This window comes from Chiloscyllium punctatum, chromosome 23, assembly GCF_047496795.1.
Source record: "Chiloscyllium punctatum isolate Juve2018m chromosome 23, sChiPun1.3, whole genome shotgun sequence".
NCBI classification, from domain to species: Eukaryota; Metazoa; Chordata; class Chondrichthyes; order Orectolobiformes; family Hemiscylliidae; genus Chiloscyllium; species Chiloscyllium punctatum.
The window spans coordinates 90,039,024-90,053,836 of record NC_092761.1 but is presented as its reverse complement, the minus strand read 5'-3'; the positions used below and the strand labels follow the sequence as shown (position 1 = coordinate 90,053,836).

The 14,813-nt window shown below is 44.8% G+C and overlaps 1 protein-coding gene across 5 annotated transcripts in view; it reads right to left on the bottom strand.

Annotated features, from left to right (window-relative positions):
• nectin1b (nectin cell adhesion molecule 1b) overlaps nucleotides 1-11,707 on the bottom strand; it is a 541,045-nt gene extending 529,338 nt beyond the window's left edge. For 3 of the 5 annotated variants that reach the window (XM_072593460.1, XM_072593459.1, XM_072593461.1), the window contains exon 1: nucleotides 11,157-11,706. In XM_072593460.1, coding sequence (XP_072449561.1) covers nucleotides 11,157-11,229 — 73 coding nt within the window. In that variant the 5' untranslated portion in view covers nucleotides 11,230-11,706. Of the gene's footprint in view, nucleotides 1-11,156 lie in introns of all 5 variants that reach the window. The other 2 variants (XM_072593457.1, XM_072593458.1) reach the window with 2 other exon arrangements.
• Nucleotides 11,708-14,813: the final 3,106 nt, after the last annotated feature.

Here is a 14,813-nt window from a genome sequence, read left to right as displayed (position 1 = left end):
CCCAGTCAAAATTGAGATCCAGAGCAATATTTTCCCCTCAGAGGGTTGAGAGTCTTTATAACTCTCTTCTCACTAAAGGTGGTGAAGGTAGGGTCACTGTAAGGCACAGGGTGATCTATAACAAGAGAGTCAATGCTTCTCTGGGAAAAGCAGGAGCATAGATTTGAGGAGAAAGTGAGGACTGCAGATGCTGGAGATCAGAGCTGAAAAGGTGTTGCTGGAAAAGCGCAGCAGGTCAGGCAGCATCCAAGGAGCAGGAGAATCGCAGGATAAGCCAAGGGCTTATGCCCGAAACGTCGATTCTCCTGCTCCTTGGATGCTGCCTGATCTGCTGCGCTTTTCCAGCAACACATTTTCACCATAGATTTGAGGCCATGATTGGGTCAGCTATGACCTTGTTGAATGGCAGAGCAAACAAGTGGGGCTGAATGGCCTACTCCTGTCGTTTGCTTATCTGCATCTAATGTTTCCATTGATGACATGTCCAGTTTGGATTCTGTGTTGAACATCCCAGTGTCTGTTCATCAACTGCTGAAAGAGACTCTACACTGGCAGAAGTTGCGCAGTTCCTCACTACATGACTATTTACAAATGCCTATATATCTCATCCCCAACACTGCTGTGTTAACTTGAAAGATTTTCATCATGCTTAGAAAATTGAGAGCTCAAATGCAGACCAAACTTATGATCTATGCTAGCTTAATAAACATCAAAAAAACAGCAGTGGGGTGGGGAGAAGGATTTGATTCAAGTGATCTTAATGCTTCGATTAAACAGAAGAGGGAAGCTCCGACAGGTTTCTCTGATGACTATATAAACAACTGTGTAAAACTGACCATGTACAAGTGTAATAATAACACTCACTTTCAAACCCGAGTCATAAAGAATGGTCATTTCAAATATCCACTCACCCATGACAAGCAGCAGAACTGACCAAGGACAGTTAAGGTGCAGAAGCATCAAGCCAGAAGAGTGGAAAATTGTGACAAAAACCAGACTTTATCACAGTTATCATCATCATAATACCTCGGGGAAAAAAAACCCATACAGATCTCTAAGGGAAACAACACAACTGACTGAGGTATACGTCACAGGATAACATCAAGGTGGAACTGTAAGAGACATGGTAAGTCTGGAAGCAGTGAATAGATGGTTTAAATTTAAAGTATTGTAGGGGCCTTGTCCTGAGAGAGCTGACATATGGTGGACCTTAATTTCAAAGTTAAGAGGGAGAAGAGGTCGAAGGTCTGAGAAAGTAGGAGCCATAATCAATAACCTATTGCACCACAGAGAGGTTGTACTGAAGGAACGAAAGGTGTCATGAGGAAAAGAAGGAAATTTCCAGAAGAAATTGTGGTGGTGAAGAGGAGGGTCATTGGACCAACAAATGAGTCTGGCCTCCAGATGCCCTAGTCCCAAAATTATTTTGGGCATTAAAGGGAAATTTAAAGCAATTTGCATTCATTAGTCAATGTTTGTACTCTGAACAAAGAATTCAGAGCTACGTTTGTAAAGATCTTTGTAAAGATTTTGGCTGTTCAGCATTTGGGCATGCCACAGACTGCATCCTGAGTAAACAGTTATTAAAAAAAATTAAAAACAAAATAACCAAATTACAAACCATTTGTGTGTTATTTAAACACAAGTACAAAGTTTGATTTAATCTGCCTGTCCTACTTCAAAGATGCTGAAAAAAAACTGATGCTCATTGGAATTAACAGGATGCAGATCTGAAATGGTGCAGACAATCTAGCCAGGGGCTGTAAAACTGTCAGTCGGTGACTGCAACCCAGCAGTCTGATAAAAAAAAAGAGAATGGTTTCTTTTATTCCTATGGCACCACTGTTTATCGGTAAGCATGGCACACTGAATTGTGCTGAATACACAATGTCGCAGACTTCAATAGTGAACAAATCATGAAGATAGATTACAGTCAGTGAAACTAAATGTGAAATACTGCAGAAGCTGAAATTCAGAAGATATTCAGCAAGTCAGACAGTATCTGTGGGAACAGAAATCAGAGCTAATGGCTTCAGCTCAGTGATCTCAGTGCTGAGTACTTTCAATATTTTCAGCTTTTATGTCATTGATATATAGATATTAGACAGATTCATATTAAAAACAAATTTGCATCATTTTGTGTATGTAGATGAACACATGGATAGTTCTTCATCCAATGTACATCAGTTAATTAAATATGCAACAAACTTCTTTTTCCAAGCTGGCACAAGTGAACTCTGAATTTGGTAATCATTTACAATTAGGTTAACTTGCCCAGTTAGACCATTACTTGAGTAATCTCTGCAGATAATGACTTCATAATCACAGTAGGTCAAATGGTTTCCTTCTGTTCTGTGATTTCTACGATTCTAGTTTAAATGTATTATATTGTAGTTGCATTATCCAACTCACAGATATCCAAGAACAGCATCACTAGGTAGCAGGCTGAAAGAAAATGTATGTAATTGCATAAAGATGGGTGAAAGGTCAAAACAAAAAGGAGTGGACAAAATTTTAGAGTAAAAAAAAGAAAAAATGAATACGATGGCTAAAATTAGAGTATAAGGGGTGAAAGCCAATTAGAAAATATAAAAACACACAGTAAAGTTTGCATTGAGATTTAAGAAAGATACACAAAGAATCAACAAATTGATCTTTGGTCCTACAGAAAGTGGAACTAATAATGGAAAATAAGGAGATGGCAATTGAATTTAACACGTATTTTGCATTGATAATAAAACAAAATACTATGGATGCTAGATATTAAAACAAAAACAGAAAGTGCTAGAGGAACTCTAAGTCTGGCAGCATCTGCAGAGATAGAAACAGTCAACTTTTCAAGTCAAACACGATTCTTTGATTTCATTTATTGTAGTCACATGTAAACAAAGCTTAAGTACAAGCAGAACAGGCAGATCATAATAAGCAGATACAGATCATAAGGCGTTTAGACAGAGTGAGGCATATAAGTTACACGGCACAGGAGGTGTGTGAAGCAAGATCAACTTCAACAAGATCAATATTATTCTTCAGAACAATAGAACAATCATATTGGACTCAATTATTAACTCCATTTCTCTCTCCACAAATGCTGCCAGACCTGCTGAGTTCCTCCTGCTGTTTTTAGTTTGCATTGCTCTTCATTATAGAGGAACTCAGGAATATCACAATCTTTGGGATGGCACGGTGCCTCTGTGGTTAGCACTGCTGCCTCACAGTGCCAGGGACCTGGGTTCAATTCCAGCCTCAGGCGACTGTCTGTGTGGAGTTTGCACATTTTCCCTGTGTCTGTATGGGTTTCCTCAGGGTGTTCCGATTTCCTCCCACAGACCAAAAATGTGCAGGTTAGGTGGATTGGCCATTCTAAATTGCCCAGCTGCATTAGCCAGAGAGAAATGGGTCTGGGTGGGTTACTCTTCTGAGGGTCGGTGTGGACTGGTTGGGCCGAAGGGCCTGTTTCCACACTACAAGGAATTGAATCTTAAAAAAGTCTGCTGAGCAAATTGTTGGACATGCTGCCTGATAGGTCCTTGGCTTCTCATGGAGTTCATCTTCAGGTCTTAAAAGAAATGGCTAGTGACATAGATTTTGTGTTAGTTTCAAATTTCCTAAATTTGCATAAGATTTGCATGAGATTGGAAAATAGTGAATGCAACTCCTTTATTCAACAAGGGAGGAAGACAGGAAACAGGAAACTTGCAAGGCATTCAGCTTAACATGTGTCATAAAAAGATCTTTGAAGCTATTATTAAAGGTGTTATAGAATGGCCCTTAGAAGTTCAAGTTAATTACGCTGAGTAAACATGGAAATCATTTAACTAACTCACAGGAGTTTTTTTGAAGAATGAAAATGTACTACAGATAAAGGGGAACCAATGGATTTACTGAAGACATTTGATAAGGTGCCACATCAAAGGTTACTGTGGAAATTAAACTTGTGGTGCATGGGATAACATATTGTCATGGACAGAAGATTGTTTAACTAACAAGCAGACAGTAGGCATAAAGGAGTCTTCTTCTGATTGGCAAAGCATAATGAGGCAAAAAGTGTGGTGCTGGAAAAGCAAAGCTGGTCAGGCAGCATTTGAGGAGCAGGAGAGTGGACTTTTGGAGCATGAGCCCCTTCATCAGGAATGAGGCTTGTGGGACAAGGGAGCAGAGCGATAAATGTGAGCGGGATGGTGTGGGGGCATTGGGGGAGTAGCTGGGAATGTGAAAGGTAGATGAAGGTGGGAGTGAAAGTGATAGGTCAGACAGGAGGGTGGAGCGGATAGGTGGAAATGAAGATGGACAAGTAGGACAGTTCAAGAGGGCAGTGCCAAGTTGGAAAGTTGGATCTGGGATAAGGTGGGAGGAGGAGAAATGAGGAAACTGGTGAAATCCACATTGATCCCACACGGTTGGAGGTTCCCAAGGCAGAAGATGAGGCGTTCTTCCTTCAGGTATCAGGTAGCTAGAGTTTGGTGGTGGAGGCAGCCCAGGACTTGACTCTCCTTGGTGGAGTGGGAGGAGGAATAAAAGTGTTCGGCCACAGGGTTGTGGGGTTGGTTAGTGCGTGTGTCCCAGAGATGTTCTCTGAAACATTCCGCAAGTTGGCAGCCTCTCTCCCCAGTGTACAGGAGGGAGACTACATTGAGCACAATAGAAACAGTACATGACGTGTGTGGAAGTGCAGGTAAATCTCCGTCAGATGTGGAAGGATCCTTTAGGGCCTTGGACAGAGGTGTGGGCACAGGCTTTGCATTTCCTGTGGAGGCAGGGGAGGTGCTGGGAGGGGAGGGTGGCTTGGTGGGGGAGAGGCATGGACCTAACAAGGGAGTGGCAGAGGGAATGGTCTCTACAAAATGCAGATAGGGGTGGGGAGGGAAATATATCCCCAGTTGTTAGGTCTGTTTGTAGGTGGCAGAAATGGCGGAGGGTGATGTGGTGTATCTGAAAGTTGGTGGGATGGAAGGTGAGGACCAAGAGGGTTCTGTTCTTGTTATGGTTGGAGGGGTGGGTTTCAAGGGCAGACGTGCGAGAAGTGGAGGAGATGCACTGGAGGGCATCGTTGACCACGTGGGAGGGAAAATTGTGGTCTTTGAATTTGGAGGCCATCTGGGATGTTCTATGGTGGAATTGGTCCTCCTGGGAGCAGATGCGGCAGAGGCAGAGGGTTTGGGAATAAGAGATAGCATTTTTAAAGGAGGCAGGGTGGGAGGAGGTGTAGTTCAGGTAGCTGTGAGAGTTGGTGGGTTTGAAGTCAATGTGCATGTTGAGTTGGTCACTGGCAAAGGAGATGGAGAGCTCCAGAAAGGGGAGGGGTCCAGGATCGTCCAGGTGAACTTGAGGTTGGGGTGGAACGTGTTCGTGAAATTGATGAACTGTTTAACCTCCTTGTGGGAGCATGAGGTAGCATTGATACAGTCATCGATGTAGCAGAGGAAGAGGTGGGGAGTGGTGACTGTGTAACTACAGAAGATGGACGGTTCCACAACAAAGAGACAGGCATAGCTGGGGCCCATGCGGGTGCCAATGGCTACCACTGCGATCTGAAGGGAGTGCGAAGATTTGAAGGTGAAATTGTTGAGGGTGAGGGCCAGATCAGCCAATCGAACAAGTGTGTCAGTGGAAGGATACTGGTTGGGTCCGCAGGAGAGGAAGAAACAGAGGGCTTGGAGGCTTTCATTATGGCCGATCGATGTATACAGAGATTGGATGTCCATCGTGAAGATGAGGCGTTGGAGGCCGGGGAAATGAAAGTCATAGAGGAGGTGGAGGGCAAGGGTGGTGTCTTGAATGTATTTGGGGAGATCATGGACCAAGGGGAACAGGATGGTGTCAAGTAGGCAGAGATAAGTTTGGTGAGGCAGGAACAGGCTGAGATGATGGGTTGACCAGGGCAGTCAGGTTTGTGAATTTGTGAAGCATTTTGAGGGTTGTACCACAGGGATCAGTGCTGGGTCCTCAACATTTTACAATTTGCATAAGTGAAATAAAAACTGAAAGCATGGTTGCTAAATTTGATGACACAAAGATCGGGAGAAAATTGAGCTGTGAAGAAGACAATAGAAGGCTACCAAGAGATATAGACAAGTTAAGTGAGTGGCAAGCATTTGACAAATGGAGTATAATGTGGAAAGATGCAAAATTGTCCATTTTGACAAAGAATTAAGAGCATATTATACAACTAGTCAGAAGTTACAAACTCTGAAATGCAGAGGGATCTGGGTGTCATAATGAATGTGTGTGTAGGCACAGCAGTAATTTGGAGAGCTAACTGAAAGCTATTCTTATTGCAAGAGAAATTGAAAACAATTATTATGCGTCAGTTATAGAGGACATGGGTGAGACCACATCTGAGTACCGTACGCAGTACTGGTTGCTTTATATAAAGGAAGTACCAAAATGCATTAGAAGTAGTTCACTGGACGAATAGTTGGAATCAGTGGGTTGCTTGATGTGTACAGATTGAGCAGACCAGACTTGGATTCATTGGAGTTTAGAAGATTAAGAGGTGTCCAAATTGAAACATACAAGATCTAGAAGGGTTTGGACAGGGCAGATCTGGAAAATGCATTTCATTCTGTGGAGGAATCTACAAACAGGAGTCACTGTTTCAAAATAATGGTTCGTCCATTTAAAACAGAGATTAAAATCAACACCAGGTTATAGTCCAACGGGTTTATTTGGAAGTAGAAGCTTTCGGAGTGCTGCTCCATCATCAGGAAGCTAGCAGGGCAGGATGCGGAGCTGAGGAGGAAGATTTCACACAGGCTTGAGTGTCTTTGGAATTCTTTATCTTAAAAGACAGTGGAAGTGGAGCAGAGTCTTTGAATATCTTTAGGATAGAGATAGAAAAATTCTTGATAAGGAGTGATAGGTAATGGGCTGGTAGAACGCAATGTGGAATGATCAGATTATCTTCTGGAAGGAACTGGCCAATAGGCCTGACAGCCTGCTCCTAACCCAAATATAGAGCACTCAAATGAAACGGAGATTGTTGTGATATCCCATACCTTACTCACACTTGCAACGCTAATACTGAGCAGACAAACTGACATGGTCTTGTCTTACAGGCTTTACGCTCTGTGTCATTTCCTCCATCCTTGAACAAATTAACATTTCCCCAATTTCATATCGAAAATTAAATTGTTAGCTAACTTCACAAGCACTCAATTAATCATCAACTGTGCCAAAGACACCAGAATGAAACTATTCTATTTTTCATCTTAGCAGATGACAAAGGATTGAAAATTGGCTCAATTAGGACTTGAAGCATCAACAAATCGGCTTATGGAACAACACTTCATCTCAGACACGTGACAATATCTTAGTGCCATCTGGGACATGCTGAGATTAAGAAAATAGCCGGGGGTGGGGTCAGAAGACAGGATTTTCTTTTGAGCCGATTGACAGAACGGTACTTTTCAAAACTGCTTTGCCACAATCTCAATGTATGTTAATCTCCTCCTCTCCTACATCACCTCACTGTTGCAGAATCCCTACAATCTTATATCGATACAAGTGTTAAGGAGATAGTGGCAGGGTGTTTCATTACAGGACACAATGTAAACATAAATATCACATTGACTGTAAAGCTGATGTTACTGTTGGTGCACTGTATCAATGTATCACTATTGTAACTTTAGATTACTGTGGAATGCAACTCTCAAATTAATTTGCACTAACTATCTAAATGCGACTTCCAGTTGCTGTCTGTGATCATTGAGATTCTATGGGAAACACATTATTCACCATAACTAGGAGCTGGCCTACAAAAGGAGGCAGTGTTAAGTGTCTGGAGAATTGGGAGAAGATATAAATCAGTGACGCCTGCTACAAGAAACCCTACAAGCCTGATTTCTTTTAAATCTCTCTGGAAGCAAACATTCTTCACTGTTGACCAGCTTAATCATCAATGAGACGACAGAGCAGTGCTCTGACATGTATGACTAACCATCAAACATTTATCTAAGCCTTTATACAAATTAAAGTTGCTCTTTTTTACTTTGGCTGCTAATTAATGAATTGCGTCAATGCAATGTCAATAATCCAAAAACATGCAAAAGGAAAGATTTAAGACAATCCTCTCTGCAGGGACAATATCAACACAAAATTATCACAGCATCTCTCCCAGTCAGTCTGCCACTCTGCAACACAAAGCCTTTAATAACAGGGCATGGTAAATCTCTGCTCTCAACTGACCTCAATGGATCTGGGAAAAGTGAAATTGTATTCCCATTCCCCCAGGCAATTACCATTGGGTTCTCAAAACTTAAACGAATGTAAACCGCATACTGAAGCAGAATATTTAAATGTGAATTCCAAATCTCCTAGCCTGCAACTTCATGAGGATAGTAAGGTGCTCAGCTTAGCAGGGCTAACAATCAAGTGCGACAGAAAAGGATTGAGACAATATATAATCACAACAGAATGTCACACAAAGGAAACTGTTGTGCTTGTGCATTTTCCAAATCTTAACAGATGTGTCAGTTGGCTGTTCTGATACCGGTTACACTGAATCACATTAAAAATCCACATCACCACAGTCATGTTGGAATATACAGCATTAATAAGGCTGCAGTACAACTCCAGCTTCACCTCAAAGCCTCAGGCTGTACAAACACCAAGAAACCGATCAACTTCCTAAGGTCACAAAGAATCCACATGCTTATGAACTCAGTTTATGGTTTTAATGACATGCAAGAGAAACTAATAATCTAGTTCAATACTTGAAACTCAAATTCGAAATGCAATTCTTTCACAGCATAAACTAAATCTACACAACCCATTAAGTTATACTCATGTAGCACTGACGAGACAATTATAAAAACATTGCCAAAAGTGAAGAATCTTTAACCGGAAATATTCAATTCCCAAATATTGAAGTGTTCTTCAAACAAGGTTTTCTGTAATGTAATTTTATTATCAACATGTAAATGTGGGTAATTTTTCTTGTTCATATTTTGAGTAACACAAAAAAATCTTGAAGTAGGTTGCAGTTTAGAAATGTAGCAACGCAGGGCTCAATTCACTATTGTTTCATTAGTGCAGAGCACAAAGCCATGAGTACTGAGGAAGGACATAGGAAAATAGGCATATTCCCTCCAATGTGTCAGAACCATTGCTGAAAACTATACGATCAAAATTTAGGATTTAAAATATCTTACTTTGGCAAGCAACATGAGTGAAAGATAAGTCAGATGTTAGATATTAAATTAGGATTTATATAATGAGCTATATGGGCTGAGAGATTTGTCGTCAATTCTATCCAAAAAGAGAACTGAGAGTACAGAAACAAAAACAAAACAACCATTTGGAAAAAAGGGGAGACGTGAAACTGGAGATTAAAGGGAGGCGCGGGCTGACAGGAATCCACTAACTGACTTTTTAAAACTGTCTTCATTCAGGTGAAGGTCAATTTCAGGAGATGGGATCTGGGCTAAGGGAATCCTCAGAAGATGAATAACGATTGGTGTGTCGGTCCTGTTAAGTTCTCGGTCTGACTCCACAGCGGACACACATTTCCTGGTTGGGCTGTAATTCTAATCGTGGAGAAAGCGGAGTCTGCAGCTCCTGAAGCAGAGTTTAGTATAGATCTAGATGCTGGATTGCAACCAGAGAGCCAATTCTCCAGAATCAACCTCGAGGCCTGTCCCTGACAAGCACAATCTCCCCCCCACCTCCAAAAAAAGTCTGATATTTAACAAAATATATATGTACCCAATGTTAGATTGAGGGGAAATTAACGCAACTTTGAAACATAACGCGATAAATAATTGTCTTATTTCTTGGCTGACTAATGGAAAAGGGATACAGAGAGAGTTTAGCCGTACATTTTTTTTTTCTGTTTTCTGACCGAATGTAATATTTTGCAGGAACAGTAAGAGTTTCACCGTGACCAATGCGAGCACATCGTGCTGCAGCTCTCAGCCGTGGCTCAAACCCTCTCCAAGTGGGAACATTTCAAACCCCCTCCCCATTGCCGAGGCTCCCTCCCTCCGACTCCGGGACTCTCTCGATCGTCATTGAGGACACCTACCACCCCTAGTCTCTGCTGCCCCTCAGTGTCTTACTCTCTCCCCATCAGCCCCATCCCCTCTCCCCAGCCCCATCCCCTCTCCCCAGCCCCATCCCCTCTCCCCAGTCCCATTCCCTCTCCCCCCTCAGCCCCATCCCCTCTCCCCCTCAGCCCCATCCCCTCTCCCCAGCCCCATCCCCCCTCCCCAGCCCCATCCCCTTTCCCCCTCAGCCCAATCCCCTCTCCCCAGACCCCCATCCCCCTCCCCAGCCCCATCCTCATCCCCTTTCCCCAGCCCATCCCCCCTCCCCTCTCCCCCTCAGCCCCATTCCCTCTCCCCAACCCCCCCTCCCCAGCCCCCCATCCCCTCTCCCCCTCAGCCCCATCCCCCTCCCCAGCCCCCCATCCCCTCTCCCCCTCAGCCCCATCCCCCTCCCAGCCCCATCCCCCTCCCCAGCCCCATCCTCATCCCCTTTCCCCAGCCCATCCCCCTCAGCCCCGTCCCCTCTCCCCCTCAGCCCCGTCCCCTCTCCCCCTCAGCCCCGTCCCCTCAGCCCCATCCCCTCTCCCCAGCTGCTTCCCCCCCCTCCCCAGCCCCATTCCCCTCCCCAGCCCCTTTCCCCCTCAGCCCAATGCCCCCTCCCCAGCCCCCATCCCCTCTCCCCAGTCCCCCATCCCCTCTCCCCCTCAGCCCCCATCCCCTCTCCCCCTCAGCCCCCCATCCCCTCTCCCCCTCAGCCCCCCATCCCCTCAGCCCCCCATCCCCTCTCCCCCTCAGCCCCATGCGCCCCCAGCCCCATCCTCATCCCCTTTCCCCAGCCCCCTCCCCCTCAGCCCCACCCCCACTCCCCCTCAGCCCCATCCCCTCTCCCCCTCAGCCCAATCCCCTCTCCCCAGCTCCATCCCCTCTCCCCCTCAGCCCAATCCCCTCTCCCCAGCTCCATCCCCTCTCCCCCTCAGCCCAATCCCCTCTCCCCACTCCCCAGCTCCATCCCCTCTCCCCCTCAGCCCAATCCCCTCTCCCCACTCCCCAGCTCCATCCCCTCTCCCCAGCCCAATCCCCTTTCCCCTCAGCCCCCATCTCCACCCCTCACCCTCCAGCCCCTACTTCCCCCCCTCCAGCCCCCTCTCTCCCCCCAGATGCCCATCCTACCTGGCGGCAGCAGCAGCGCCAACACCAGCAGCAGAAGCCGAGCCGTCCTCCAGTCTCCTAAAGCCGGCTCCATCCCGGCGGTGAGTCCGGGCGGCGGGAGCTCACTGTCCCTGAGCGAAACTTTCCGAAGGCAGCACCGACCGATCGGCCGGCACCCCCACCCTGCCCCCCCTTCCCCTGGAGTGAGAGGGGGGTGGGGGGGTGGAGGCAGAGCTGAGAGGGTGAGGGGTGGTCGTGGGGGGGGGGGGGGGGGGTGGGGGTAACACTCTCAGAGGCCACTTGCTGCCCTCCCGCTCGATTCCGCCGCTCCGCCCGACGATGTTGCACAGTCTCGGCGCTGGGCTGGAGATCCGCCGCGGTTACCCGACACTGCGCTGCCTTTGCGCCTGTTCTGCCCCGGCTCTGCGCCGATTCTGCCCCGGCTCTGCGCCGATTCTGCCCTGGCTCTGCCCCGGCTCTGCGCCGACTCTGCGCCGCTCCTACTCGGCGCCGCCAACCTCCGCAAACTGGAGCGAAGTGGCGGCGTCAATGGGAGGCAGCGAGAGGCGGCTGGAGGGAGGGCTCTCTGCGCCCAGTGATGTCAGGATGAGGCGGGAATACAGTCCCTAATATGGGCCCGAGAGCTTTCTGAACCGGCCTGTGACCATGGCAACTGGCAGCATCGAGTTACCCCGCTCCCGGCTCCCACTTGCAGAGAGTTTGTGCGGATTGAGCCCTCCAGGATTAGCGGGAGAAGGTGCTAATGCCAGTCCCGCAGCACCCTGCACAGGGGGGAGAAGGAGAGAGAGCGAGAGAGAGCCAGGGGTAGGGCACACAGGGGAATGAGTAAACAGAGAGACAGAGGGAGATCCAGGGGATCAATAACAGAGGGAGATCCAGGAGATTGATAAACTGACAGAGGGAGATCCAGGGGATCAATAACAGAGGGAGATCCAGGGGATTGATAAACTGACAGAGGGAGATCCAGGGGATCAATAACAGAGGGAGATCCAGGGATTGATAAACTGACAGAGGGAGATCCAGGGGATCAATAACAGAGGGAGATCCAGGGGATTGATAAACTGACAGAGGGGAGATCCAGGGGATCAATAACAGAGGGAGATCCAGGGGATTGATAAACTGACAGAGGGAGATCCAGGGGATTAATAACAGAGGGAGATCCAGGAGATTGATAAACCGACAGAGGGAGATCCAGGGGATTAATAACAGAGGGAGATCCAGGAAATTGATAAACTGACAGAGGGAGATCCAGGGGATTAATAACAGAGGGAGATCCAGAGAATCAATAAACAGAGACAGACGGAGATCCGGGAAATTGATAAAGACAGACAGAGGGAGATCTAGACGATTAATAAATAGGGAGACAGAGGAAGATCTAGAGGATTAATAAATAGGGAGAGAGAGAGAGAGAGAGAGAGATCCAGGGGCAAGACCGACAGAGAAAGTGATGAATAAAATCATACTGAACTCGAAACATTAACTCTGTTTCTCTCTCCATAATTAATGCCAGGCCTGCTGAGTTTCTCCAGCATTCTCTGTGTTTGTCCCTGATTGCCTTTCACCCCCTTGCTTATCAAAGATCCAAAACACTGCCTTAAAATATACAAAGACTCTGTCTCCACTGCCCTTTGAGATAGAGTTACAAAAATTCACAACCCTCTGTATGAAGGGTCTTTACTTCACCTGCCTTAAATGACATTTGCTCTATTTTTCCAAAACAGTGATCCCTATGTAGGAGAAGCTTATTTTCCAATCCACTCTGTGAACAGTCCCAGCCAACCAGGATGTTTCAATCAAGGGTGCACAGGTACTATCTAAGACCTGAGGGACATGAACTGGTTAATTTATTTGCTCTTTGTGCAACTGTGCTGTGTATAGGTTATTATATTTACCTACAAAAACAAGAGGCTACACTCCAGGATTAGTTTAGTTTTGGAACATTCAGCTAACATGAAAGGAGCATGTAAAGGGAATTATTTTTCTTCTAATTTCTGAATATTTTATTATCCCATCATTAGTTACATGATGGAAATGTCTAATTTTCTCATTCACACCACATTAAAAAAACACTTTATAGATCTCAAAAGCCTTTAAAACTGTTAAACAGCAGCCCAAGGATGATAAAAGGAACACCAAAACTCAGAATTCAGCAAGTTCTGGAGGATTCCAAATAAACACAAATGGAGATGCATCACAAGACTTTCACTGTCGAAGTATAATTTATGCATTAGAACAAGCTTTGCAGTCCAAAAATAAAGCCCTTAAGGTACTATCCCATCAAATAAAATATAAAATAGCAGGGGAAAAGAAGCCAATATTTTTTTAAAAATTAAACCGAAAAGTAGGATCAGGCAGTAAAGGGGTGGAATGTAAATTTGCAGGAGATATTACACATATCTTTACCCCAAGATAAACATGTAAAATAATTGCTCAGACAGCTGGATGCTACAATTAAACAATTAAAAAAGCAGAGGGATACGGTTTAAGGAACCAAATTATCTTCTGATGTTCTTAAATTGACACTGAAATGCATTCTAACAAATGTATTCTTTCTTTCAGTTGAATGCCGCTTATTTCCTAATATTACAAGTCTGATAAAAGCATAATAGAGTTTAGGAATTGGGAAAGGCCATTAAAATAAAGAACTTCCATTTACACTGACTCCACAGGACATCCCAAGGCACTTTGCAGCCAACTAATTAATTGTGAAGTACAATTATTGAAGTATATTTGTTTTTAAAATGTAAATGGAGTAGCCAATTAGCTAGCACTGTAAAGGCCCAGAAATGTAGCAAATGAAAAATAAAAGTCTATTTTATTTGTTTTGGTGGTAGCAGTTCAGGGTCACATGGTAACTGTTGCAATGTTTCTCCAAAAAGGTGATCTCCTCCCAAATTACAGTCCTAATGAGACATGCATCTCCTGAAGGACTGCACCCAACTCTATCCTGTTTATTTCTCATTCACCAAAATTTAGAACCACCAGCAGGTTTCTACACCTATCTTTGCTCTAGAAGATGCAAGTTCAAATCCCACCTGCACCAAACATCTCTGAGAAGTTTGATTGAAATATCTACAGGGGTGGCCCCTTCGGGGTGTGCATGAAGATGATGGGCTAACTACCTGAACCTATTTTACACACACCCCTCATTCTGAAAGCTAATATCTAACCCTTTTCCAGTTACTTCAACAACAATAAATAAAATGGAATATCCAATAATAGGCAAATTTCATGCAGTTCATTGATTGATTTTATATCCATGGAAGAGTGGCTTAATACAATGCAGGAAAAGTAACAAATAAATGGAAACGATTGAGCAGAATATGAACCAATGTAATCTGGATTTTATCTTCTTCCTAAATCATACTCCTCTGCTCTTGCCCCATTGCTTCTCTTCAAATATTCCTCCAAATTTTTCCTAAAATTCTGCAGTGGGTTTTGTCTTATTTCTGACAAAACATGCTCCAAATAATTTCTCTGTAAACAAATTTCTCCAAACCACTCTTTCCTCATTCTCAGCAGCAATTCCAATGTGTTGCTGACTTCCCAAACGTAGGAAATTGCCTCTCCTTTCTCACCCATATAATTTTAAGACACGATTCTAAACGTGCTTTTGGCTTCAATCTTCACTCCAGTATCATTCCAGTATCAGCCATA